Genomic DNA, 27,666 nt, shown 5'->3' with positions numbered 1-27,666 from the left:
ACCTCCTTCTCCGTCCTCATTAATGCCTCTTGTACATACTCCTTCTCCTTGCGCTCCTCCTCTCTGAGTGATGTCATGTCTTCTTCTCTTCTTTTCATCAGCTCCTCCTGCGCCTCCATCTTCTCTCTTTGGTCCTTCTGCACCTCCTTCTCTGTCCTCATTAATGTCTCTTGTACATACTCCTTCTCCTTGTGCTCTTTACGCACCTCCTCTCTGAGAGCAGTCACCTCCTTCTCCATCCTCATTAATGTCTCCTGTAAATACTCCTTCTCCTTCTGCACCTCCTTCTCCGTCCTCATTAATGCCTCTTGTACATACACCTTCTCCTTGCGCTCCTCCTCTCTGAGTGATGTCATGTCTTCTTCTCTTCTCTTCATCAGCTCCTCCTGCGCCTCCATCTTCTCTCTTTGGTCCTTCTGCACCTCCTTCTCTGTCCTCATTAATGTCTCTTGTACATACTCCTTCTCCTTGTGCTCTTTATGCACCTCCTCTTTGAGAGCAATCACCTCCTTCTTCGTCCTCATTAATGTCTCCTGTACATACTCCTTCTCCTTCTGCACCTCCTCTCTAAGAGCAGTCACCTCCTTCTTCGTCCTCATTAATGTCTCCTGTACATACTCCTTCTCCTTCTGCACCTCCTCTTTGAGAGCAGTCACCTCCTTCTCTGTCCTCATTAATGTCTCTTGTACATACTCCTTCTCCTTGTGCTCCTTCTGCACCTCCTCTCTGAGTGATGTCATGTCTTCTCTTCTTTTCATCAGCTCCTCCTGTGCCTCCATCTTCTCTCTTTGGTCCTTCTGCACCTCCTTCTCCGTCCTCATTAATGTCTCCTGTACATACTCCTTCTCCTTCTGCACCTCCTCTCTAAGAGCAGTCACCTCCTTCTCTTTCATCATTAATGTCTCCTGTAAATACTCCTTCTCCTTCTGCACCTCCTTCTCCGTCCTCATTAATGTCTCCTGTACATACTCCTTCTCCTTCTGCACCTCCTCTCTGAGAGCAGTCACCTCCTTCTCTTTCATCATTAATGTCTCCTGTACATACTCCTTCTCCTTCTGCACCTCCTCTCTGAGAGCAGTCATCTCCTTCTCTTTCATCATTAATGTCTCTTGTACATACTCCTTCTCCTTCTGCACCTCCTCTCTGAGTGATGTCATGTCTTCTCTTCTCATCAGCTCCTTCTGCGCCTCCATCTTCTCTCTTTGCTCCTTTTGCACCTCCTCTCTTAGAGCAGTCACTGTATCCTCGCTCTTCATCCTCCTCAGCTCCTCCTGGGCCTCCTCCCTCCGCCTCCACTCCTCCTGTGCCTCCTTTTTCTCACATTGTTCTCTTTTCACCTCCTCTCTTAGAGCTACCACCTCCTTCTCAGCCCTCCTCAGCTCTTCCTGCGTCTCCTCTTCCCTCCTCTGTTCCTCCTCTTTGAGGGTTGTCATCTCCTCCTGGATCTCCTTATTCTTCCTTTCTTCCTTCTGCACCTCCTGCCTGAGAGATTTCACCTCCCTCTCGCTCCTCCACAGTCTCGCCTTCTCCTCCTCTAGCGCTCTCGTTCTGGACCTCTCTCTTTCCTCCAAAAGGAGGTGCTGACTTCTCCCAGCTTCCACCAATCTCCCTTGCTCCTCTTTCTCCTCCTCCGTCCTCCTCAAATCCTCTCTTTTCTCCTGCACCTCCATCTCCTCTAATCTGTCATCCAACCTCCTCTTCTCCTCCCTTGCTCTCCACAGGGCCTCCTTCACCTCCTCCAGCTCCTCCTCCACCCGTCTCACTTTCTCCTCGAGGCTTTTCTTCTCCTCCTCCACCTCTAACATCTTGTCGTCCAGCCTTCTCCTCTTCTCCACCTCCATTCTCCTGAGCGCCTCCCTCTCTCTCCCGTCCTCCTCCTCCATCTCTTTTAGCATAGCTCGTAGGTGCTGCGCCTCCTCCTCTCGCTCCTTCAGGATACGGTTGCCCTTCGCCACCTCCTTAAAGCTTCGCTCAGCCTTCTCCCTCGACTCTTTCACCTCCTCCTCCAGCCCGTCGCAGGCCTCCTCCCTCTCTCTGGCTCTCCTCTTTGCTCCCTCTCCTTCAGCCCGCGCCTCCTGCAGCTCCCTGGCCTGGGAGGAGATGGTCACATCCTTTTCTCCTCCCTCCCTCCTCTCCTTCTTGAGGAACGCCAATGTTTCTTTCAGCAGCGCCTCCTGCTGCTCCTCCCTCCTCGCGCTCTGCTTCAGTTTGGCGTGCGCCTCCTGACGCTCCCTTTCTCCCTCCTCCTTCTGCTCCACAGCCAACCTCAGCTGCTCCTTCAGCTCCTCCACCTCCTCCTCCCTCTCCCTCACGGCGCTCATCTGTCGCTCCAGGCTGCGCTCCCTCCGCTCCACCTGCTCCTTCACCTCCTCCTCCTCCTCCTTGGCCACACTCAGCCTCACCCTCAGCAGCTCCACCTCCTCCTCTAGTCTCCTCTTCCTCGCCTCCTCTTTTTCTTGCAGTCTCTCTCTCTGTCGTTTCTCCTCCTGTAGCGCAGAGGTTTCTTTCCTCAGTCTGTTGATCTCCTCCTCCACCTCCTCCACCCTCCTCCTCCATCTTTTCACCTCCTCTGCTTCACTCCTCAACCTCTCCTCCTTCTCTCTTTCTAATCTTTCCATCCGGTCGCAGAGCGCCTCCACCTCCTCCTTCCTCTTCACCTCCTCCTCCCTCTTCACCTCCTCTTCTCTTAGCCTGACCTCCACCCTCTTCACCTCCTCTTCTCTTAGCCTGACCTCCGCCCTCTTCACCTCCTCTTCTCTCAGCCTGACCTCCGCCCTCTTCACCTCCTCCTCCCTCTTCACCTCCTCTTCTCTCAGCCTGACCTCCTCCCTCTTCACCTCCTCTTCTCTCAGCCTGACCTCTACCCTCTTCACCTCCTCTTCTCTCAGCCTGACCTCCGCCCTCTTCACCTCCTCCTCCCTCTTCACCTCCTCTTCTCTGAGCCTGACCTCTACCCTCTTCACCTCCTCTTCTCTCAGCCTGACCTCCTCCCTCTTCACCTCCTCTTCTCTCAGCCTGACCTCTACCCTCTTCACCTCCTCTTCTCTCAGCCTGACCTCCGCCCTCTTCACCTCCTCCTCCCTCTTCACCTCCTCTTCTCTCAGCCTGACCTCTACCCTCTTCACCTCCTCTTCTCTCAGCCTGACCTCCACCCTCTTCACCTCCTCCTCCCACTTCACCTCCTCTTCTCTCAGCCTGACCTCCACCCTCTTCACCTCCTCCTCCCACTTCACCTCCTCTTCCCTCAGCCTGACCTCGGTCCTCTTCACCTCCTCCCTCAGCCTCTCCACCTCCTTCTGTCTGTCTCGCTCCTCCTCCATCAGCCCCTCTGTGCGCCTCCTCAGTGCCTCCACCTCTCCGTCCCTCATCCCTAGCTCCTCGCTCAGAGCCTCCCTCTCTCTCTGCCAGGCCTTCTTCTCCTCCTCCTCCTCCCTTCTCCTCCTCCTCTTCAGGTCTTCCACCTCCTCCGTCAGCCTCTCAGTTTCTCCCCTCAGAGCCTCCTTTTCCTCTTCACTGCTCTTCCTCTCCTCTTTCCTCCTCTCCTCCTCCTCTTCTCTCCTGGTCGTCGTTCTCTCCAGCTCTGCTCGTAGACACTCGATCTCCCCTTCAAAATAAAAGCACAAAACACTGATGTTAAAAACACAACTTATTATGTTATAATAATAATAATTCTGACTTGTATAGCACTTTTCTAAATAAACAAAGACACAGATACTACAATTTCTACAATACTAGAAGTACTACTGATACTACTACTACTTAAATAAATACTACTGATACTACTATAAATAATATACTACAATAATTACTATATAAAGACTATTGCTTATTCTGATACTATGAATTGATATATTTCAGACCCGCCCTCAAAGTAACCAGCCAATCAGAGGAGATGGGGGCGGGGCTTCACCAGAGGAGTAAAAAACCACTAAATCATTATAGATGACGCACAAAGAGGTGTGACATGTTAGATAATGATCAGCATGATGATGAAGGTGATGATGAAGGACTGACCCTGTAGCGCTGCTTTGACCTGCTGCACGGTGACGACCCGAGTGACCAGCTGACTCCTGTCCACCTCCGACTGGGAGAGCTGCTCCACCTGCTGGTGGAGCTGCTGCTGCAGGGCCTCCAGCACACACCTGAGGTACAAGTACACACCTGAGGTACAAGTACACACCTGAGGTACAAGGACACACCTGAGGTACAAGGACACACCTGAGGTACAAGGACACACCTGAGATACAAGGACACACCTGAGGTACAAGGACACACCTGAGGTACAAGTACACACCTGAGGTACAAGTACACACCTGAGGTACAAGTACAAACCTGAGGTACAAGGACACACCTGAGGTACAAGTACACACCTGAGGTACAAGTACACACCTGAGGTACAAGGACACACCTGAGGTACAAGGACACACCTGAGGTACAAGCACACACCTGAGGTACAAGTACACACCTGAGGTACAAGCACACACCTGAGGTACAAGGACACACCTGAGGTACAAGGACACACCTGAGGTACAAGGACACACCTGAGGTACAAGGACACACCTGAGGTACAAGTACACACCTGAGGTACAAGGACACACCTGAGGTACAAGGACACACCTGAGGTACAAGGACACACCTGAGGTACAAGGACACACCTGAGGTACAAGGACACACCTGAGGTACAAGGACACACCTGAGGTACAAGTACACACCTGAGGTACAAGTACACACCTGAGGTACAAGGACACACCTGAGGTACAAGGACACACCTGAGGTACAAGTACACACCTGAGGTACAAGTACACACCTGAGGTACAAGGACACACCTGAGGTACAAGGACACACCTGAGGTACAAGGACACACCTGAGGTACAAGTACACACCTGAGGTACAAGTACACACCTGAGGTACAAGGACACACCTGAGGTACAAGGACACACCTGAGGTACAATTACACACCTGAGGTACAAGGACACACCTGAGGTACAAGTACACACCTGAGGTACAAGGACACACCTGAGGTACAAGTACACACCTGAGGTACAAGTACACACCTGAGGTACAAGTACACACCTGAGGTACAAGGACACACCTGAGGTACAAGGACACACCTGAGGTACAAGGACACACCTGAGGTACAAGCACACACCTGAGGTACAAGGACACACCTGAGGTACAAGTACACACCTGAGGTACAAGTACACACCTGAGGTACAAGGACACACCTGAGGTACAAGCACACACCTGAGGTACAAGGACACACCTGAGGTACAAGGACACACCTGAGGTACAAGGACACACCTGAGGTACAAGCACACACCTGAGGTACAAGCACACACCTGAGGTACAAGTACACACCTGAGGTACAAGGACACACCTGAGGTACAAGGACACACCTGAGGTACAAGCACACACCTGAGGTACAAGGACACACCTGAGGTACAAGGACACACCTGAGGTACAAGCACACACCTGAGGTACAAGGACACACCTGAGGTACAAGGACACACCTGAGGTACAAGGACACAATGTGTGTGCATAGAGAGGTATTGTGATCAGTACCTGAGCTCCTTCTGCTCCTCCTGCAGCTGCTCCCTCTCTCTCAGGAGGTGCTCCTGCTCCTCCTGCTGCCTCCTGCTCTCCCACCGCTGCTCCTCCTGCTGCCGCTCTCTCCTCCTCAGCTCCTCCTCCTGCTGCCTCAGCTGCTGCTGCGCCTCCTTCAGCTCCACACACACTGAGGCATGCTGGGAGGAGAGCTGAGGACCCCACAGACACACACACACAGACGTCACACACACAAACACACACACACAGACACACACACACACACACACACACACACAGACGTCACACACACATACACACACACACACATACACGTCACACACATACACGTCACACACAAACACACACACACACACACACACGTCACACACATACACACACACACACACACACACACACACACACACACACACACACACAGACACACACACGTCACACACAGACACACACACACACACACGTTACACACGGGGCATCACACAGGTGGACCGCGGTCACATGACCTCCTCTTCACCTCCTCCAGCTGATCTTCATCCCTCCCTCTCTCCTCCTTCAGGGAGACCAACAGCCTCTTCTCCTCCTCCAGCGTTCTCTCCATCTCTCTCTCTCCTCCTCGGAGCTGACGGACGATGTCGGCCTCCTCCTCTCGTTGAGCTCTAACAGGAGCCAATAGAGATCAATATCCAGGATCGGTGATCAGAATCAATGATTATTGATCATCCACCAGACTCACCTGAGCTGGGCGAGGTCCAGGTGGAGGGTCTTGACCTCCCTCTGCAGAGAGATGACCTCTGACCTCACTGACCTCAGCTGTGATTGGCTGTCTGACAGCTCACCCTCCAGCTGCAGACAGACAGACAGGTGTGAGAGACAGGTGAGAGAGACAGGAGAGAGAGACAGGTGAGAGAGACAGGTGAGAGAGACAGGAGAGAGAGACAGGTGAGAGAGACAGGAGAGAGAGACAGGAGAGAGAGACAGGTGAGAGAGACAGGAGAGAGACAGGAGAGAGAGAGACAGGTGAGAGAGACAGGTGAGAGAGACAGGAGAGAGACAGGTGAGAGACAGGAGAGAGAGACAGGTGAGAGAGACAGGAGAGAGAGACAGGTGAGAGAGACAGGTGAGAGAGACAGGAGAGAGAGAGACAGGTGAGAGAGACAGGTGAGAGAGAGACAGGAGAGAGAGACAGGAGAGAGAGACAGGTGAGAGAGACAGGTGAGAGAGACAGGAGAGAGAGACAGGTGAGAGAGACAGGAGAGAGAGACAGGAGAGAGAGACAGGTGAGAGAGACAGGAGAGAGAGACAGGAGAGAGACAGGTGAGAGAGACAGGAGAGAGAGACAGGAGAGAGACAGGTGAGCACCCAGGGAGAGAGAGACAGGTGAGAGAGACAGGAGAGAGAGAGAGGTGAGAGAGACAGGAGAGAGACAGGAGAGAGACAGGTGAGAGAGACAGGAGAGAGAGACAGGAGAGAGAGAGACAGGAGAGAGACAGGTGAGAGAGACAGGTGAGAGAGACAGGTGGGAGAGAGACAGGAGAGAGAGAGAGAGTCAGGAGAGAGAGACAGGAGAGAGAGAGAGAGACAGGTGAGAGAGAGACAGGAGAGAGAGACAGGTGAGAGAGAGACAGGAGAGAGACAGGAGAGAGACAGGTGAGAGAGACAGGTGAGAGAGACAGGAGAGAGAGACAGGTGAGAGAGAGACAGGAGAGAGAGACAGGAGAGAGAGACAGGTGAGAGAGACAGGAGAGAGACAGGAGAGAGAGACAGGTGAGAGAGAGACAGGTGAGAGAGACAGGAGAGAGACAGGAGAGAGACAGGTGAGAGAGACAGGAGAGAGACAGGTGAGAGACAGGAGAGAGAGACAGGAGAGAGAGACAGGTGAGAGAGACAGGAGAGAGAGAGACAGGTGAGAGAGACAGGTGAGAGAGACAGGAGAGAGAGACAGGAGAGAGAGAGACAGGTGAGAGAGACAGGAGAGAGAGACAGGTGAGAGAGACAGGAGAGAGACAGGAGAGAGAGACAGAGAGAGAGACAGGTGAGAGAGGAGAGAGAGGAGAGACAGGTGAGAGAGACAGGAGAGAGAGACAGGTGAGAGAGAGACAGGTGAGAGAGACAGGTGAGAGACAGGAGAGAGAGACAGGAGAGAGAGGAGAGAGAAGGAGAGAGACAGGTGAGAGACAGGAGAGAGAGACAGGAGAGAGAGACAGGAGAGAGACAGGAGAGAGAGACAGGAGACAGGAGAGAGACAGGAGAGAGAGACAGGAGAGAGACAGGAGAGAGAGACAGGAGAGACAGGAGAGAGAGAGACAGGAGAGAGAGACAGGTGAGAGAGAGACAGGTGAGAGAGACAGGTGAGAGACAGGAGAGAGAGACAGGAGAGAGAGACAGGTGAGAGAGACAGGAGAGACAGGTGAGAGAGACAGGTGAGAGAGACAGGTGAGAGACAGGAGAGAGAGACAGGAGAGAGACAGGTGAGAGAGACAGGAGAGACAGGAGAGAGACAGGAGAGAGAGAGACAGGTGAGAGACAGGAGAGAGAGACAGGAGAGAGAGACAGGAGAGAGAGACAGGAGAGAGAGAGAGACAGGAGAGAGACAGGAGAGAGAGAGAGACAGGAGAGAGAGAGACAGGAGAGAGAGAGACAGGAGAGAGACAGGAGAGAGACAGGAGAGAGAGACAGGAGAGAGAGAGACAGGAGAGAGAGACAGGTGAGAGAGACAGGAGAGAGAGACAGGTGAGAGAGAGACAGGAGAGAGAGAGACAGGAGAGAGAGACAGGAGAGAGAGACAGGAGAGAGAGACAGGAGAGAGAGACAGGTGAGAGAGACAGGAGAGAGAGACAGGAGAGAGAGAGACAGGAGAGAGAGACAGGAGAGAGAGAGACAGGTGAGAGAGACAGGAGAGAGAGACAGGAGAGAGACAGGAGAGAGAGACAGGTGAGAGAGAGACAGGTGAGAGAGACAGGTGAGAGAGAGACAGGAGAGAGACAGAGAGAGACAGGTGAGAGAGACAGGAGAGAGAGAGACAGGAGAGAGAGAGAGACAGGTGATAGAGAGACAGGAGAGAGAGAGACAGGAGAGAGAGACAGGAGAGAGACAGGAGAGAGAGACAGGTGAGAGAGACAGGAGAGAGAGACAGGAGAGAGAGAGACAGGAGAGAGAGACAGGAGAGAGACAGGAGAGAGAGACAGGAGAGAGAGACAGGAGAGAGAGAGGAGAGAGACAGGAGAGAGAGAGACAGGAGAGAGACAGGAGAGAGAGAGAGACAGGAGAGAGACAGGAGAGAGAGAGAGAGACAGGTGAGAGAGAGACAGGAGAGAGACAGGTTGAGAGAGACAGGTGAGCACCCAGGGAGAGAGACAGGAGAGAGAGACAGGAGAGAGAGAGACAGGAGAGAGACAGGTGAGAGAGACAGGAGAGAGAGACAGGTGAGAGAGACAGGAGAGAGAGAGACAGGTGAGAGAGACAGGTGAGAGACAGGAGAGAGACAGGAGAGAGAGACAGGTGAGAGAGACAGGAGAGAGAGACAGGTGAGAGACAGGAGAGAGAGACAGGTGAGAGAGACAGGAGAGAGACAGGAGAGAGAGACAGGAGAGAGAGACAGGTGAGAGAGACAGGTGAGAGAGACAGGTGAGAGAGACAGGAGAGAGACAGGTGAGAGAGACAGGAGAGAGAGACAGGAGAGAGAGACAGGTGAGAGAGAGACAGGTGAGAGAGACAGGTGAGAGAGACAGGAGAGAGAGAGACAGGTGAGAGAGAGACAGGAGAGAGAGACAGGAGAGAGAGACAGGTGAGCACCCAGGAGAGAGAGACAGGTGAGAGAGAGACAGGTGAGAGACAGGAGAGAGAGAGACAGGTGAGAGAGACAGGAGAGAGAGACAGGTGAGAGAGACAGGTGAGAGACAGGTGAGAGAGACAGGTGAGAGAGACAGGTGAGAGAGACAGGAGAGAGACAGGAGAGAGAGACAGGAGAGAGAGACAGGTGAGAGAGACAGGAGAGAGAGACAGGTGAGAGAGACAGGTGAGAGAGACAGGAGAGAGAGACAGGAGAGACAGGTGAGAGACAGGAGAGAGACAGGAGAGAGAGACAGGTGAGCACCCAGGAGAGAGAGACAGGTGAGAGACAGGAGAGAGAGAGAGACAGGTGAGAGAGACAGGAGAGAGAGAGACAGGTGAGAGAGACAGGTGAGAGAGACAGGAGAGAGAGAGACAGGTGAGAGAGACAGGAGAGAGAGAGACAGGTGAGAGAGACAGGAGAGAGAGACAGGAGAGAGAGAGACAGGTGAGAGAGACAGGTGAGAGAGAGACAGGAGAGAGACAGGTGAGAGAGACAGGAGAGAGAGACAGGAGAGAGACAGGTGTGAGAGAGACAGGAGAGAGAGACAGGAGAGAGAGACAGGAGAGAGAGACAGGAGAGAGACAGGAGAGAGAGAGACAGGTGAGAGACAGGAGAGAGAGACAGGTGAGAGAGACAGGAGAGTGAGAGAGACAGGAGAGAGAGACAGGTGAGAGAGACAGGAGAGAGAGACAGGTGAGAGAGACAGGAGAGAGAGACAGGAGAGAGACAGGAGAGAGACAGGAGAGAGAGACAGGTGAGAGACAGGTGAGAGAGACAGGTGAGAGAGACAGGTGAGAGACAGGTGAGAGAGACAGGTGAGAGACAGGAGAGACAGGTGAGAGAGACAGGTGAGAGAGACAGGTGAGAGAGACAGGAGAGAGAGACAGGTGAGAGAGACAGGTGAGAGAGACAGGAGAGAGAGACAGGAGAGAGAGACAGGTGAGAGAGACAGGCGTGCCCTTGAGCCAGGCAGCGCCCGTACCTGCAGCAGCTGTTGGTTCAGCTCCTTCTTGTCCAGCGCCAGCGAGGCGTTCAGGGCGGCCATCTTGTCCAGCGCGTGGCGCTCCTCCTGCGCCTCCTTCCTCAACGCGCACTGGGAGGAGGAGAGGCTCACCACGCTGCCTCTGGCCTGAAGGGGGCGGGACACGGGGGTAGTCAACTTAGCGTCTGATTGGCTGAGACTCCGTCGCCCGGGCGCCTGGTACCTTCTGCAGGGCGTCTCTGGAGTCGGAGGCTTCTTCTTCTGCTCTCTGCCGGTCCAGCAGCTGCTGCTCCAGCGCCCCCTAGAGGGAGAGAGGGGGATGACCTCTCGCCTCCGTCATAGCATCAATGGATGAACGAGAGGAGGAGGAGGGATGAAGGAGAGGAGGAAGAGAAGGAGAGGAGGAAGAGGAGAGATGAAGGAGAGGAGGAGGAGAAGTGTCGGAGCAGGAGGAGAGGAGGAGGAAGAGAGGAGGAGGAGAGATGAAGAGGAGGAGGAGCAGGAAGAGGAGGGGGAGAGATGAAGAGGAGGAGGAGAGATGAAGAGGAGGAGAAACGAAGGAGAGGAGGAGGAGAGCACTGATCACCTTCAGGGAGTGGATCTCCATCCGGAGGAGAGTCTCTCTCTCCGTCAGCTGGACGTTCTCCAACACTTCAGCCTCCACTCTAATAATATATAATATATATTATTTTATTTATATATATATATACATATACAGGACTGTCTCAGAAAATTAGAATATTGTGATAAAGTTCTTTATTTTCTGTAATGCAATTAAAAAAACAAAAATGTCATGCATTCTGGATTCATTACAAATCAACTGAAATATTGCAAGCCTTTTATTCTTTTAATATTGCTGATTATGGCTTACAGCTTAAGAAAACTCTAAAATCCTATCTCATAAAATTTGAATATTTCCTCAGACCAAGTAAAAAAAAAGATTTATAACAGCAAAACAAAATCAAACATTTGAAAATGTGTTTCCAGGTGTTTCGAGTTAATTAGACGATTCAAGTGATTTGTTTAATACCCTACTAGTATACTTTTTCATGATATTCTAATATTTAGAAGTAGGATATTTGAGTTTTCTTAAGCTGTAAGCCATAATCAGCAATATTAAAAGAATAAAAGGCTTGCAATATTTCAGTTGATTTGTAATGAATCCAGAATGCATGACATTTTGTTTTTTTAATTGCATTACAGAAAATAAAGAACTTTATCACAATATTCTAATTTTCTGAGACAGTCCTGTACACTACCGTTCAAAAGTTTGGGATCACTTAGAAATGTCCTTATTTTTCAAAGAAAAGCATTGTTTTTTTTCAATGAAGATAACATTAAATCAATCATAAATACCCTCTATACATTGTTAATGTGGTAAATGACTATTCTAGGTGGAAACGTCTGGTTTCTAATGAAATATCTCCAGAGGTGTATAGAGGCCCATTTCCATCAACGATCACTCCAGTGTTCTAATGGTACATTGTGTTTGCTAATCGCCTTAGAAGACTAATGTCTGATTAGAAAACCCTTGAAAACCCTTGTGCAATTATGTTAGCACAGCTGAAAACTCTTTTGCTGATGAGAGAAGCTATAAAACTGGCCTTCCTTTGAGCTAGTTGATTATCTGGAGCATCACATTTGTGGGTTCGATAAGACTCTCAAAATGGCCAGAAAAAAAGAACTTTCATGTGAAACTCGCCAGTCTATTCTTGTTCTTAGAAATGAAGGCTATTCCATGCGAAAATTGCAAAGAAACTGAAAATGTCCTCCAGCGGTGTGTACTACTCCTTCAGAGAACAGCACAAACGGGCTCTAACCAGAGCAGAAAGAGAAGTGGGAGGCCCCGTGCACAACTCAGCAAGAAGACAAGTACATTAGAGTCTCTAGTTTGAGAAATAGACGCCTCACAGGTCCTCAACTGGCAGCTTCTTTAAATGGTACCCAAAACGCCAGTGTCAGCGTCGACAGTGAAGAGGCGACTCCGGGATGCTGGCCTTCTAGGCAGAGTGGCAAAGAAAAGCCATATCTGAGACTGGCCAATAAAAGAAAAGATTGGTATGGGCAAAGAACACAGGCATTGGACAGAGGAAGATTGGAAAAGGTGTTCTGGACAGATGAATCCAAGTTTGAGGTGTTTGGATCACACAGAAGAACATTTGTGAGACGAGAACAGGTGAAAAGATGCTGGAAGAGTGCCTGACACCATCTGTCAAGCATGGTGGAGGTCATGTGATGGTCTGGGGCTGCTTTGGTGCTGGGAAAGTGGGAGATTTGTACCAGGTCAAAGGGATTTTAAATAAGGAAGGCTATCACTCCATTTTGCAACGCCATGCCATACCCTGTGGGCAGCGCTTGATTGGAGCCAATGTCCTCCTCCAACAGGACAATGACCCAAAGCACACCTCCACATTGTGAAGAACTATTGAGGGAAGAAGCAGGCAGCTTGCTGTCTGTAATGGAGTGGCCAGCACAGTCACCAGATCTCAACCCCATGGAGCTGTTGTGGGAGCAGCTTGACCGTATGGTCCGCAAGAAGTGCCCATCAAGCCAATCCAACTTGTGGCGGTGCTTCAGGAAGCGTGGGGTGACATTTCAACAGATTACCTCAACAAATTAACAGCTAGAATGACAAAGGTCTGCAATGCTGGAATTGCTGCAAAAGGAGCATTCTTTGACGAAAGCAAAGTTTGAAGAAAAAAATTAATTCTTCAAATACAAATCATTATTTCTAACCTTGTCAATGTCTTGACTATATATTCGATACATTTTGCAACTCATTTGATAAATAAAAGTGTGAGTTTTCATGGAAAACATGAAATTGTCTGGGTGATCCCAAACTTTTGAACGGTAGTGTATATATATTAATATTAGGGCTGTCAGCGTTAACGCGTTAATCTATGCGATTAATTTGGCCGCGATTAACGCACTAAAATATTTTAACGCAATTAACGCAACTTTGTTTACTTCCGGTGTGCGTTGAAGTTGTTTCACTCCTGTGAGTGTCAAGCCGCGGCAGTCCGCCTCCTTCCTCCGGTCTGCTCCTCCATATTCACAGAGAAGCAGAGGGCGACGTGTCGGTGACGCGGGGCGGAAGGTAAAGGGGACTTTGTTGTTGCTCCGCCCGATGCGCGCGCAGACACGCCGACATGGAGCTCTGCGGCGAGACGGAGAGAGAAGAGTGACCGACACGTGGAGACAGAATGACACGCTGCTGGAGAGACGACCAACAACAGACGTTTAGTTTAAGACAAGAACAAAGACCTCTTTAAGGAAAGAACCGTACATTACTTCTGCTGGAGAGACGACCAACAACAGACGTTTAGTTTAAGACAAGAACAAAGACCTCTTTAAGGAAAGAACCGTACATTACTTCTGCTGTAATCTGGCGCTATAGAGAACATGACAGGGGGGCGGGGCCTCACCCTGATAGAATGGCGGGGAAACACTGGGGTGTGTCACATGCAAAAGACTTTAAAAGGTGAATTTACATTGTTTTGTAAAATCGAGAAAATGAGCCCAGCCTCCAGAGGGTTAACGTGACATATTGGTCAGTTTACCAAGGCCACTGGTTCTGCTGTTCAGTGTTAAAGATGACAGGACCAATGGGGTCTCAAATACACCTTGTTTACTAATCTGATGTTTCACTGAAGAAACAATTTATCATCCACGATATTAAATACCTCGCTGGCACTTTATAGGTTGGAGCTTCTTTAAAAACACAGCTCTGTGTGAAGTTTTGTCTTTAAAAAATAATATAATTAAACAAGTGTCTGAAATACACGCTGTCTGAAGGGATTACTCGTTCATTTAGAAGATTTAGTCTTCAGAAGAAAAAAAAACCTTTTAATCGCGATTAATGAATTTCAAAGTGTGCGATTAATTAGTTACTTTTTTTTAATCGATTGACAGCCCTAATTAATATATTATACAATTATATATATTATAGTATTATATATAATAATTATATTTTATTATATATAATAATATTTTATCATATATAGTATTACATATAGTATAATATAATTATATATAATTATATTTTATCATATATAGTATAATTATTAGGGCTGTGAAACGAGTAAAAATTTTTATCGGGTTAATCACATGTTTTTGTGGATTAATCATGATTAATCACATATTACCGATATTCTCGGTATATTTTGTGAGAACATAGAGATTTATGACAAAAGACGGATATATACATTTATACATTCTTCTATACAATGGTGCTGCAACTCAGCAGTTATTTAGCAGTTTTCTTCCATATGGAACATTAATACATCTTCATCCTAAACAGAATGTTTAACCCTCCTGTTACCTTTCGGGTCAATTTGACCCCATTCAATGTTTAATGTCGGTGTTCTTTGGGGTCAATTTGACCCCAGGCTGTTTTTCACTGTGTCAAACATATAAGAAATATCAACTTTTTATTTATTTAAAGGGCTATTTAGGTAGTCAACAAACAAACATAAAGTACCTCACACTTAAACTTGGGAAGCAATATTAATTCTAATAATTTTCTGGAGGTTTTAATTGCTGGGGTCAAATTGACCCCGAGGGTAAAATATGTTAGTAAATGTAAAGGTAACAGGAGGTTAAACAGAACATGTTTCTCTTGTTTGTCAACCATTAACTCCACCATGATACAATCTAAAGGCCTCTAGTCTTCCTCTAGCAGCTGCTGAGGCAAACTGACTGTGTGGGTGTTCTTCATGAACTGGGCCGTGATGAAAGGGACGGCGGGACACCGCTGCAAAGCTGAAACCTCACCGGCCCGGACAGGTGGACAGATTGACAAGTGACTTTTTTTGCTCGGTCCCGATGCGCGCACGGAGCTCTGTGGCGCGCGAGACAGAGATCGATAAGTGTTAACGCAACGCGAAGAGACAGAAATGACATGCTGCTGTGGAGATACCATCAACAACAGACGTCTAGTTTAATAAAAGAACAAAGACGTGCTATAGAGAACATGTCAGGGGCGGCCAATCTTTTTAATGTCATGCGATCTACCGACACTACGCCGCGATCGACTGGCAGGTCGCGATCGACGTGTTGAGACCCTGATCTACAGGAAGTAAAAGACAAGGTTTCCGTAGGTGAACCTGCGGAAGGATCATTACCGATGAACAGACCGTCTGCATGAGAGCGGACAGAGTTCAGATTGAAGTGGTGGATTGGAAGCTCAACCTGTAATTGAATTAACTGAGTTAACGCGTTATTATTCACAGCACTAATAATTATCTATATTCTAATGATATTATATATAATATTTATGTATATTATATATAGTATAATTATATATAATAATATTTATGTATATTATATATAGTATAATTATAATGTATATAATATTTATGTATATTATGTATAGTATAAAATAATTATATATAATATTATTTATATGTAGTATAATTATAATAATATTTATATATATTATATATAATATAATTATATATAATATTTATATATAATAATCTTTATGTATATTATGTATCGTATAATATAATTGTATATAATAATATTTATGTATATTATATATAGTATAATTCATACCGTCTCAGTGTTTCCGCCTCCAGCTCTCTGTTTCTCTCCTCCTGTCTGTCTCTCTCCTTCCTCAGACGATCCTTCTCTTTCTGCACCTCCTCCAACCAGAGACGCAGTGAGGACGACGCCTCGCGCTCCCTGAGACACACACACACACAAACACACAAACACACACAGACACACACACAAACTGTACCTTTAATTCCTACATGTTAACACTTTAACTTGCAAACTAAATGAGAGGTTGATCTGTGTGTGTGTGTGTGTGTGTGTGTACCTGCTCAGGAGGTCCAGAGTGTGTGTGAGCTCCAGCTGTGTGTGTTGGGAGTGTGTATTCAGCAGCTGGTTGTCGTCCTCCAGCTGTTTCAGTCGTAGCTCAACAGCTGTCTTCTCCTCATGGAGCCTACGCAGAGAGAGCTCCGCCCCCTTAGGAACACACACACACACACACACAGTCATGGCCCCCATCTTGACCTCTGCCCTGCGGCTCAGAGTGGGTCGTGCTCCCTGTGCACCGACCTGCAGTTCCTCGTGTCTCCACTGCAGGGCGCTCTCGGCGTGGGACAGCACAGACAGCAGGGAGGACAGGTCCAGACTGAGGACGCCGTCCGGGGACACGGCCCGACTGCTGCTGCCCAGCACTCTGGACTGGAGGAGGAACACACCGACCTCTGTGACCTGTCTATGTGATCTCTGTGTCTCTGTGACCTGTCTATGTGACCTCTGTGACCTATGTCTCTGTGACCTCTGTGTCTCTGTGACCTGTCTATGTGACCTCTGTCTCTGTGACCTCTGTGACCTGTGTCTCTGTGACCTGTCAATGTGACCTCCGTCTCTGTGACCTCTGTGACCTGTGTCTCTGTGACCTATGTCTCTGTGACCTCTGTGTCTCTGTGACCTGTCTATGTGACCTCTGTCTCTGTGACCTCTGTGACCTGTGTCTCTGTGACCTGTCTATGTGACCTCCGTCTCTGTGACCTGTGTCTCTGTGACCTCTGTGACCTATGTCTCTGTGACCTCTGTGTCTCTGTGACCTGTCTATGTGACCTCCGTCTCTGTGACCTCTGTGACCTGTGTATCTGTGACCTATGTCTCTGTGACCTCTGTGACCTGTCTATGTGACCTCTGTGACTTCTGTGTCTCTGTGACCTCTGCGTCTCTGTGACCTATGTATCTGTGACCTCTGTGACCTCTGTCTCTGTGACCTCTGTGTCTCACCAGTTTGACCACAGCCTGGCTGACTGACTGAAGACTCCTCTCCGTGTCTCGATGTCTCTCCTCCTGACAGTCCTCCTTCTGCAGAGAGCGAGACAGCTCCTCAATGCTGAAAGACAAACACATAACAAAACATTTGAATATTTAATATATATATTTATATAATAAATATATAATATATTAAATATAAATATGTATATATATAATCTATTATGTGTATTATAAATATATATATACATATATATTAAATAAATGATTTAATATATTATATATATATTAGTGCTGTGAAAAATAACGCGTTAACTCAGTTAATTAAATTACAGGTTTAACTCGTTATTTTTTTTAACGCATTTAACGCATGCGCAGAATGAGCTTCCAATCCGTCTGTTGTTGGTCGTCAGGACGAAAAAAAAGTCACTTGCAAAATGAGCTTCCAATACACCACTTCAATCTGAACTCTGTCCGCTCTCATGCAGACGGTCTGTTCATCGGTAATGATCCTTCCGCAGGTTCACCTCCGGAAACCTTGTTACGACTTTTACTTCCTGTAGATCAGGGTCTCAACACGTCGATCGCGACCTGCCAGTCGATCGCGCGTAGTGTTGGTAGATCGCATCACATTAAAGAGATTGGCCCGCCCCTGACATGTTCTCTAGAGCACGCCTTTGTTCTTTTATTAAACTAAACGTCTGTTGTTGATCGTATCTCCACAGCAGCATGTCATTTCTGTCTCTTCGCGTTGCGTTAACACTTATCGATCTCCGTCTCGCGCCACAGAGCTCCGCGCGCCGCATCGACCGAGCAAAAAAAAGTCACTTGTCAATCTGTCCACCTGTCCGGGCGGTGAGGTTTCAGCTTTGCAGCGGTGTCCCCGCCGTCCCTTTCATCACGGCCCAGTTCATGAAGAAAACCCACACAGTCAGTTTGCCTCAGCAGCTGCTAGAGGAAGACTAGAGGCCTTTAGATTGTATCATGGTGGAGTTAATGGTTGACAAACAAGAGGAAAATGTTCTGTTTAACCCTCCTGTTACCTTTACTTTACTAACATATTTTACCCTCGGGGTCAATTTGACCCCAGCAATTAAAACCTCCAGAAAATTATTAGAATTAATATTGTTTCCCAAGTTTAAGTGTGAGGTACTTTATGTTTATTTGTTGACAACCTAAATAACCCTTTAAATAAATAAAAAAGTTGATATTTCTTATATGTTTGACACAGTGAAAAACAGCCTGGGGTCAAATTGACCCCAAAGAACACCGACATTAAACATTGAATGGGGTCAAATTGACCCGAAAGGTAACAGGAGGGTTAAACATTCTGTTTAGGATGAAGATGTATTCATGTTCCATATGGAAGAAAACTGCTAAATAACTGCTGAGTTGCAGCACCATTGTATAGAAGAATGTATAAATGTATATATCCGTCTTTTGTCATAAATCTCTATGTTCTCACAAAATATACCGAGAATATCGGTAATATGTGATTAATCATGATTAATCCACAAAAACCTGTGATTAACCCGATTAAAATTTTTAATCGTTTCACAGCCCTAATATATATATATTATATATATGGATTAAATATTATACATTAAATATATAATATTTTAAATATACATATTATATAAATTATTTAATATATATTATATATATATATTATATATGGATTAAATATCATACATTAAATATATAATATTTTAAATATATATATATTATATAAATTATTTAATATATTATATATGTATATATATTATATATATATGGATTACATATTATACATTAAATATATATTTAATATATATATATATAATATATATTACATCGATATATAATATATATCATGGATATAATATCATTTATAAACCATGCAGCGGCTCACCAACACTCACCGTTCTGTCAGCTGGAACACTTTTGTCTCATGAAGAACCTTCAACTCTGAAATCTCTTGCTCCTTCTCCTCCCTCCTCTCTTTCTCCCTCTCCTTCTCCTCTCTCCTCTCTTTCTCCCTCTCCTTCTCCCTCCTCTTCTCCTTCTCCTCCCACCTCTCCTGCTCTGTGCTCCAGCTCAGGAGAAAGGAGAAGGAGGGTGGAGGGAGAAGGAAGAGGGGGAGAGACGCTGAGCCTCAGAGGAGGGAGGAGTCACAGCTGGAGGAGAGAGAGTGTCAGGGAGGTCGGAGGGAGAAGAGGGGAGGGAGGAGGTTGAGCCTCAGAGATCAGGTTGGTCACAGCTGGACAGGTTGGTCAACGAACAGGTTGGCCCTCAACTTCCATCAGGTTGGTCAACAGACAGAGACAGGTTGGTCAACTTCCATCAGGTTGGTCAACTAACAGGTTGGTCAACGAACAGGTTGGTCAACTTCCATCAGGTTGGTCAACTAGCATCAGGTTGGTCAACTAACAGGTTGGTCAACTAGCATCAGGTTGGTCAACTAACAGGTTGGTCAACTTCCATCAGGTTGGTCAACTAACAGGTTGGTCAACTAGCATCAGGTTGGTCAACTTCCATCAGGTTGGTCAACTAGCATCAGGTTGGTCAACTTCCATCAGGTTGGTCAACTAGCATCAGGTTGGTCAACTTCCATCAGGTTGGTCAACTAACATCAGGTTGGTCAACTTCCATCAGGTTGGTCAACTAGCATCAGGTTGGTCAAATAGCATCAGGTTGGTCCTCTAACAGGTTGGTCCTCTAACAGGTTGGTCCTCTAACAGGTTGGTCCTCTAACAGGTTGGTCCTCTAACAGGTTGTTCCTCTAACAGGTTGCTCCACTAACAGGTTGTTCCTCTAACAGGTTGCTCCACGAACAGGTTGGTCCTCGTACAGGTTGCTCCACTAACAGGTTGTTCCTCTAACAGGTTGCTCCACTAACAGGTTGTTCCTCTAACAGGTTGCTCCACTAACAGGTTGCTCCTCTAACAGGTTGCTCCACTAACAGGTTGTTCCTCTAACAGGTTGCTCCACTAACAGGTTGCTCCACTAACAGGTTGTTCCTCTAACAGGTTGCTCCACTAACAGGTTGTTCCTCTAACAGGTTGCTCCACTAACAGGTTGTTCCTCTAACAGGTTGCTCCACTAACAGGTTGCTCCTCTAACAGGTTGTTCCTCTCACAGGTTGGTCCTCTAACAGGTTGGTCCTCTAACAGGTTGCTCCACTAACAGGTTGTTCCTCTAACAGGTTGCTCCACTAACAGGTTGTTCCTCTAACAGGTTGCTCCACTAACAGGTTGCTCCTCTAACAGGTTGTTCCTCTCACAGGTTGGTCCTCTAACAGGTTGGTCCTCTAACAGGTTGCTCCACTAACAGGTTGTTCCTCTAACAGGTTGCTCCACACACCTGTCGGCGGCGGTCTTCAGGGCGTGGCAGTGTCTCCTGAGGGCGACCACGGCCCTCCAGACGGACATCAGGCGCGCCTGCTGCTGCCCCAGGTGACCTGCGAGGCACTGAGGGGCCACCAGGGGTCAGTACACCTGAAGAGCCACAACAACAAGAGTACAGCCCGCTACAGACCTCCCTCTCTCTCTGCCAATCATCCTCTCTATGCCCCGCCTCCTCCAACGCCGTGGTCCAATCAGATGTCAGCTTCTGGAGGTCCTCCCTCAAGGCCAGGTTGGCCTGCTCCGATTGGCTGAACTGCTGCCGGAGGAGAGCGTTGGTGTCCGCCAATCCAAGAGACCTGAAGAGAGACACACAGGTGAGACTCACACACACACACACACACAAACACACACACACACACACACCTCTGTTGCTCCTCCTCCAGTCTGATGAGGGCGCTCTCCAGAGCGTCGCTGTGTTCGTCTCTAATCCTGCACTACAAAAGAAACACAACAAATACAGTTCACACCTGGAGTACTGCAGAGAGACCGCAGTACACAACAACTGGAGTACTGCAGAGACCGCAGTACACAACACCTGGAGTACTGCAGAGAGACCGCAGTACACAACACCTGGAGTACTGCAGAGAGACCACAGTACACAACACCTGGAGTACTGCAGAGACCACAGTACACAACACCTGGAGTACTGCAGAGAGACCACAGTACACAACACCTGGAGTACTGCAGAGAGACCACAGTACACAACACCTGGAGTACTGCAGAGAGACCACAGTACACAACACCTGGAGTACTGCAGAGACCACAGTACACAACACCTGGAGTACTGCAGAGAGACCACAGTACACAACACCTGGAGTACTGCAGAGACCACAGTACACAACACCTGGAGTACTGCAGAGAGACCACAGTACACAACACCTGGAGTACTACAGAGACCGCAGTACACAACACCTGGAGTACTGCAGAGACCACAGTACACAACACCTGGAGTACTACAGAGACCACAGTACACAACACCTGGAGTACTGCAGAGACCACAGTACACAACACCTGGAGTACTGCAGAGACCGCAGTACACAACACCTGGAGTACTGCAGAGACCGCAGTACACAACACCTGGAGTACTGCAGAGACCACAGTACACAACACCTGGAGTACTACAGAGACCACAGTACACAACACCTGGAGTACTGCAGAGACCACAGTACACAACACCTGGAGTACTGCAGAGAGACCACAGTACACAACACCTGGAGTACTGCAGAGACCACAGTACACAACACCTGGAGTACTACAGAGACCACAGTACACAACACCTGGAGTACTGCAGAGAGACCACAGTACACAACACCTGGAGTACTGCAGAGACCGCAGTACACAACACCTGGAGTACTGCAGAGAGACCACAGTACACAACACCTGGAGTACTGCAGAGAGACCACAGTACACAACACCTGGAGTACTGCAGAGACCGCAGTACACAACACCTGGAGTACTACAGGACCACAGTACACAACACCTGGAGTACTGCAGAGACCGCAGTACACAACACCTGGAGTACTGCAGAGACCACAGTACACAACACCTGGAGTACTACAGAGACCACAGTACACAACACCTGGAGTACTGCAGAGAGACCACAGTACACAACACCTGGAGTACTGCAGAGACCACAGTACACAACACCTGGAGTACTACAGAGACCACAGTACACAACACCTGGAGTACTGCAGAGACCACAGTACACAACACCTGGAGTACTGCAGAGAGACCACAGTACACAACACCTGGAGTACTGCAGAGACCGCAGTACACAACACCTGGAGTACTACAGAGACCACAGTACACAACACCTGGAGTACTGCAGAGACCACAGTACACAACACCTGGAGTACTGCAGAGACCACAGTACACAACACCTGGAGTACTGCAGAGACCACAGTACACAACACCTGGAGTATAGTTTTATCAGTAGTTTCAGAGGTAAATGTATTAGTAGTTTTAGTCGTAGTAGTAGTAGTACTCGTACCTCGGTGCTGAGCAGTTGTGTGTTTACGTCCTCCAGCTGGAGCTCCGATCGTTGACATTGATCTCTGTACTCCAACACCTGTGCACACACACACACACACACACACTTTAGTTTTTTGTCCATCACCATTTCTTTTTTTATTCGTTATAATATTTTTGTTGTTAATTCCCCCCCCTTTTTTTTATTCGTCACAAATTATTTTTTGTAATCATTATTATTTTATTTTTTTATTAGTCACCATTTCAGTTTTTTGTCACAAATTTAGTTTTTTATTCATCACAATTTTTTTGGGTGTCATTCACCATTTTCGTTTTTTTGTCACGCACACTTAACATTTATTCTTCACAATTTTTTTTTCTCGTTCGTCACAATGTAGTTTTTTGTTGTTGTCTGCACCACTTTTTTTGTTGTCCAGCAGCAAAAAAAAAGTATTATTAGTCACCATTTATTTTGTCAGTCAAAATTATTAATTTTTTGTCTGTCACCATTTTTTTATTTTATTCATCACAATTTTTTTTTTGTCATGCAACTTTTTATATTTTTGTCCAGCACCAAATTTTGTTTTATATTCGCCACCATTTTTGTTTTTTTATTCGTCACAAATTTAGTTTTTTATGTTTTAAACAAATTAAACAAATGTAGTTTTTTATTCGTCACCATTTCCGTTGTTTGTCACCTCCATGTTTCTCCTGATCGTCGTGTTTGGACCCCAGTGATGAACTCACCTTGTTCTGCAGGCGGTGGATGAGCAGAGCCTGCCGGGCCTCCCTCTCCCTACCATCCCTCTCCCTCCTCTTCCACTCCCTCTGCTCCCCCTCCCCCTGCAGAGAGAGGGCGAGGGAGGGAGACACTGACTGGTACAGCTGGAGAGAGAGAGAGAGACGTCGCGTGGTTAGTCAATTACCTCCGACGTCTATTGCTAACCAGTGTTTCCTACGCTAAAGGAGCTAAGGAAGGAAGCATTGAAGCTTCCTCACCCCAATGATCACATGACCTCACCCCCTCCTCTCCCCAATGATCACATGACCTCCCCCCTCCTCCCCCCAATGATCATATGACCTCACCCCAATGATCATGTTAAGAATATAAAAATACATACATAGTACCCCATGTCTTAAAGACATAAAAACATGGATGACCTGCAACTTCTTGATGTTAAACTCAGACAAAACCGAAGTAATTTTACTCGGCCCTGAGCACCTCAGAGATCAATTATCTGGTGATGTGGATTCTGTAGACGGCATTGCCCTGGCATCCAACACCACTGTAAAGAATCTTGGCGTTATCTTTGATCGGGACTTGTCCTTTAACTCCCACGTAAAGCAAATCCCAAGGACTGCATTCTTTCATCTCCGTAATATTTCAAAAATCAGGCACATCTTGTCTCAAAAAGATGCAGAAAAATTGGTTCACGCGTTCGTTACTTCGAGACTGGATTACTGCAACTCCTTATTATCAGGCTGCTCTATAAGTCTCTTAGGTCAACTCCTTATTATCAGGCTGCTCTATAAGTCTCTTAGGTCAACTCCTTATTATCAGGCTGCTCTAATAAATCTCTTAGGTCCCTCCAGTTGATCCAGAATGCTGCAGCTCGTGTTCTCACTAAACTAAGAAAAGAGATCACATCACTCCTGCACTAGCTGCTCTGCACTGGCTCCCAGTAAAATCAAGAATCACTTTTAAAATTCTTCTCTTAACGTACAAAGCCTTGATTGGTGATGCACCATCATATCTTAAGGAGCTTGTAGTACCATATTGCCCACTAGAGAGCTACGCTCACTAAATGTGGGACTACTTGTAGTTCCTAGAGTCTTAAAAAGTAGAATGGGAGCCAGAGCCTTTAGTTATCAAGCTCCTCTTTTATGGAACCAGCTTCACCTTCAGTCCGGGAGGCAGACACAGTCACCTCGTTTAAGAGTAGACTTAAGACCTTCCTCTTTGACAGAGCTTATAGTTAGGGCTGAATCAGGTTCACCTGGTCCAGCCCCTTGATATGCTGCTATAGGCTTATAGCTGCCGGGGGACGTTTAGGATGCACTGAGTACCTATCTCCTCTTTTTTCTCTCCTTAAGGATGAATGTTCATCTCTCAATCACACGTTACTAACTCTGCTTTCTCCCCGGAGTCCTTGTGACTTCACGTCTCATGGGGTCATCGGACCCTATGAGACGGCATAGATCCTATCTGCCTGATGGATCATCGAGGTCTGGGTCGTGGAATTCCTGCTCCTGACTGCGCCACTGTCCTGTTGAGACTCCGCCCACTCCTCCTCCCCACCGCCATCTGCCTGATGGATCGTGGAGGTCTCCATCGTGGAATATGCCTACTATGAACTATTCATACACTCTGTCATATTCATTGAATGTATTTAACTCTAAATCTGTCCTTCTGTACACATGACATCTATTGCATCTGTCCATCCTGGAGAGGGATCCTCCTCTGTTCTCTCCTGCAGGTTTCTTCCCTTTTTTTTCCCCCTGAAGGGTTATTTGGGAGTTTTTCCTGGTCCGATGTGAGGTTTTGGGGCAGGGATGTCTATGTGTACAGATTGTAAAGCACTCCGAGACAAATTTGTAATTTGTGAAATTGGGCTATACAAATAAACTGAATTGAATTGAATTGAATGTCCCTCGCTTTGCATTAAGGCCCCGAAGCACCAAATCTTGTGTCCTCCTATGGCTCGATTCCGTTTTCAGGCTCTGACCAGAGAGAACAGCTCATACGCATGCTCACCCACATGTTTTGGAACATACTGACACTGCTGGATAAGAAGCACAGATACTGTAGGAATAAACACTTCTTGACCTCGGCCAGAAGATGACACATCCACACAAGGAAAATAATCAGGAACTCTGTGCAACCCTTGGCTCTGACCTCATCCTGACCGCTCAGTCGTAGAATTGAGATTTAAATAAGAGCCGTACCTGTCACCGTCAAAGAACTTGTTTATGAAAGCAACAGATAGTTTTAATGCCTTTTTAGTTTCTATTATATTAAAGAAACTGCACAGCTCCTGCTTTAGATGGAGAACAACATACACACACACACTGATTATGATGATGACGAGAAGATCGTGAGCCAAGAGGGTGGCACCACCCTGAGCTCCATCAGAAGGTGTTCAAAGTCTAAACCAGGAACACCTCCATCTGTTTTAACCAACCAGTGCTGCTGTCGTGAGCCCAGAGGGTGGGACCACCCTGAGCTCCAACGATGAGACGGACAAAGATTAAACCGAGTGACGTCTCCATCTATATTATCTAATCACGCTTGCTCTTAAAGATATAAAGAGCCATGTTCTCCTGGAGAAGGCCAGTCTGTTACTGAACGATGCTTTGAGCTGACTTCATCCAGGCCCGTGCTGCACCTTAAATGTTTTGTGTCTTTGAGACTTTTGTTCTACCACACTTAATTAAATCCACTTTGTTTTGAATTTTACTTTGCCGTCCTGGTCATCTTTTCCCAACCTTCGACAATCACATGACCTCACCCCAATGATCACATGACCTCACCCCCTCCTCTCCCTCCTCACCCCAATGATCACATGACCGGGTGGTTGGGTAACTGTTCCAGGAGTAGTAAGTCTACACAGAAGCTCGCAGTGCACCAACCACTTCACGGTTCCAACCGGTTTTCCCTGCTCAGCGACACGCTGAGGAACACACCCTGGTTATCGGGAGCTCGATAGTCAGGAACGTGACGTTAGCGAAGCCGCGGACCACAGTCGTGTGCCTCCCGGGGGCCAGAGGGGGCGACGTGGAGTCTTGTTTGAAGCTGCTGGCTAAGGATAAGCGGAGATACAGTCAGATTGTAATACACGCCGGTGGTAATGACGCCCGAGCCCGTCGGTCGGAAGTCACTCAAATTAATGTGGAATCGGTGTGTGCTTATGCCAAGACGTTGTGGACACCGTCGTTTTCTCTGGCCCTCTCCCAAATTTGCAGACAGACGAATTGTATAGCCGAATGTCGTCTTTCAACCGCTGGCTGTCGAGGTGCCCAGCGAATAATGTGGGCTACGTAGACAACTGGAAGACTTTCTGGGGAAAGCCTGATCTGATGAGGAGAGACGGCATCCATCCCACGCTGGACGGAGCGTCTCGTTTCTGACCACATGACCAAGTTGTTATCTGTGACAACGCAGGGTTCGTGTCATAAAGCAGAAACAGAGTAGCCCCACGCCCCTCACCCAGTGTCCCCCATAGCACATCCCTCCCCCGGAGCCTCCCCCCCTCTCACCCAGTGTCCCCCATAGCACATCCCTCACCCAGTGTCCCCCATAGCACATCCCTCCCGGGCCCTCTCACCCAGTCCCTCCCAGAGCTCCATAGAGACTGTGTCTGTCCCACGGCCACTTCAACTTAAATTAATTCTATCAAAAGAAAGCAGAAGAGGAGTCGTACACAGTAACCTTATACAAGTTAACACCATTATTTCAGCAGTGCAACAAAACAGGACTATTAAATGTGGTCTCCTAAATATTAGATCTCTGTCATCTAAAGCTGTGTTACTAAATGATTTAATATCAGATAATCACATTGATTTATGTTGTCTCACTGAAACCTGGCTGAGCCATGAAGAATATGTCTGCCTAAATGAATCGACTCCTCCAAGTCATATTAATACTCACATTCCTCGAGGCACCGGTCGAGGAGGTGGAGTAGCAGCCATCTTTGACTCTATTAATAAATCCTAAACCTAAATTACACTACACCTCATTTGAAAGCCTTGTTCTTAGTCTTTCACATCCAACCTGGAAAACACTACAGCCAATTCTATTTGTGATTCTGTACCGGCCACCAGGTCCATATTCAGAGTTTATATCTGAATTCTCAGAATTTATATCAAGTTTGGTTCTTAAAACTGATAGTTATTATTGTAGGAGATTTTAATATCCATGTGGATGTTGATAATGATTGCCTTAGTGCTGCATTCATCTCCTTGTTGGACTCGATTGGCTTCTGTCAGAGAGTACAGAAACCCACTCACAGCTTTGGCCACACGCTTGATCTTGTTCTTACTTATGGCGTTGACATTGAGCATTTGAAGGTCTTCCCACAGAATCCTCTTCTGTCAGACCACAACCTCATAACTTTTGAATTTATACTACCGGAGTGTACACCGTTAGTCAAAAGTTTCTACACCAGATGTCTAACTGACAGTGC

General features: G+C 47.4%; 1 protein-coding gene across 1 annotated transcript in view; it reads right to left on the bottom strand.

The window, feature by feature from the left end:
- Positions 1–27,666, bottom strand: part of si:dkey-230p4.1 (trichohyalin) — a 40,003-nt gene that overhangs the window by 4,460 nt on the left and 7,877 nt on the right. The window contains exons 3-20 of the mRNA XM_056428899.1: positions 23,231–23,368; positions 22,506–22,583; positions 20,879–20,949; positions 20,646–20,811; positions 20,456–20,578; positions 19,031–19,161; positions 17,145–17,250; positions 16,446–16,574; positions 16,204–16,352; positions 15,936–16,064; positions 10,966–11,044; positions 10,603–10,680; positions 10,380–10,526; positions 6,299–6,408; positions 6,080–6,221; positions 5,563–5,756; positions 4,015–4,142; positions 1–3,604 (exon numbers count right to left, since the gene is read on the bottom strand). The exon at positions 1–3,604 is cut by the window's left edge and continues 109 nt beyond it. Coding sequence (XP_056284874.1) covers positions 1–3,604; positions 4,015–4,142; positions 5,563–5,756; positions 6,080–6,221; positions 6,299–6,408; positions 10,380–10,526; positions 10,603–10,680; positions 10,966–11,044; positions 15,936–16,064; positions 16,204–16,352; positions 16,446–16,574; positions 17,145–17,250; positions 19,031–19,161; positions 20,456–20,578; positions 20,646–20,811; positions 20,879–20,949; positions 22,506–22,583; positions 23,231–23,368 — 5,702 coding nt within the window. The remainder of the gene's footprint in view (positions 3,605–4,014; positions 4,143–5,562; positions 5,757–6,079; positions 6,222–6,298; positions 6,409–10,379; positions 10,527–10,602; positions 10,681–10,965; positions 11,045–15,935; positions 16,065–16,203; positions 16,353–16,445; positions 16,575–17,144; positions 17,251–19,030; positions 19,162–20,455; positions 20,579–20,645; positions 20,812–20,878; positions 20,950–22,505; positions 22,584–23,230; positions 23,369–27,666) is intronic.

Source organism: Pseudoliparis swirei, chromosome 2 (assembly GCF_029220125.1).
Source record: "Pseudoliparis swirei isolate HS2019 ecotype Mariana Trench chromosome 2, NWPU_hadal_v1, whole genome shotgun sequence".
NCBI lineage: Eukaryota > Metazoa > Chordata > Actinopteri > Perciformes > Liparidae > Pseudoliparis > Pseudoliparis swirei.
Note: the sequence above shows the minus strand (reverse complement) of the source record. Positions and strands in the feature narration are given on the sequence as shown.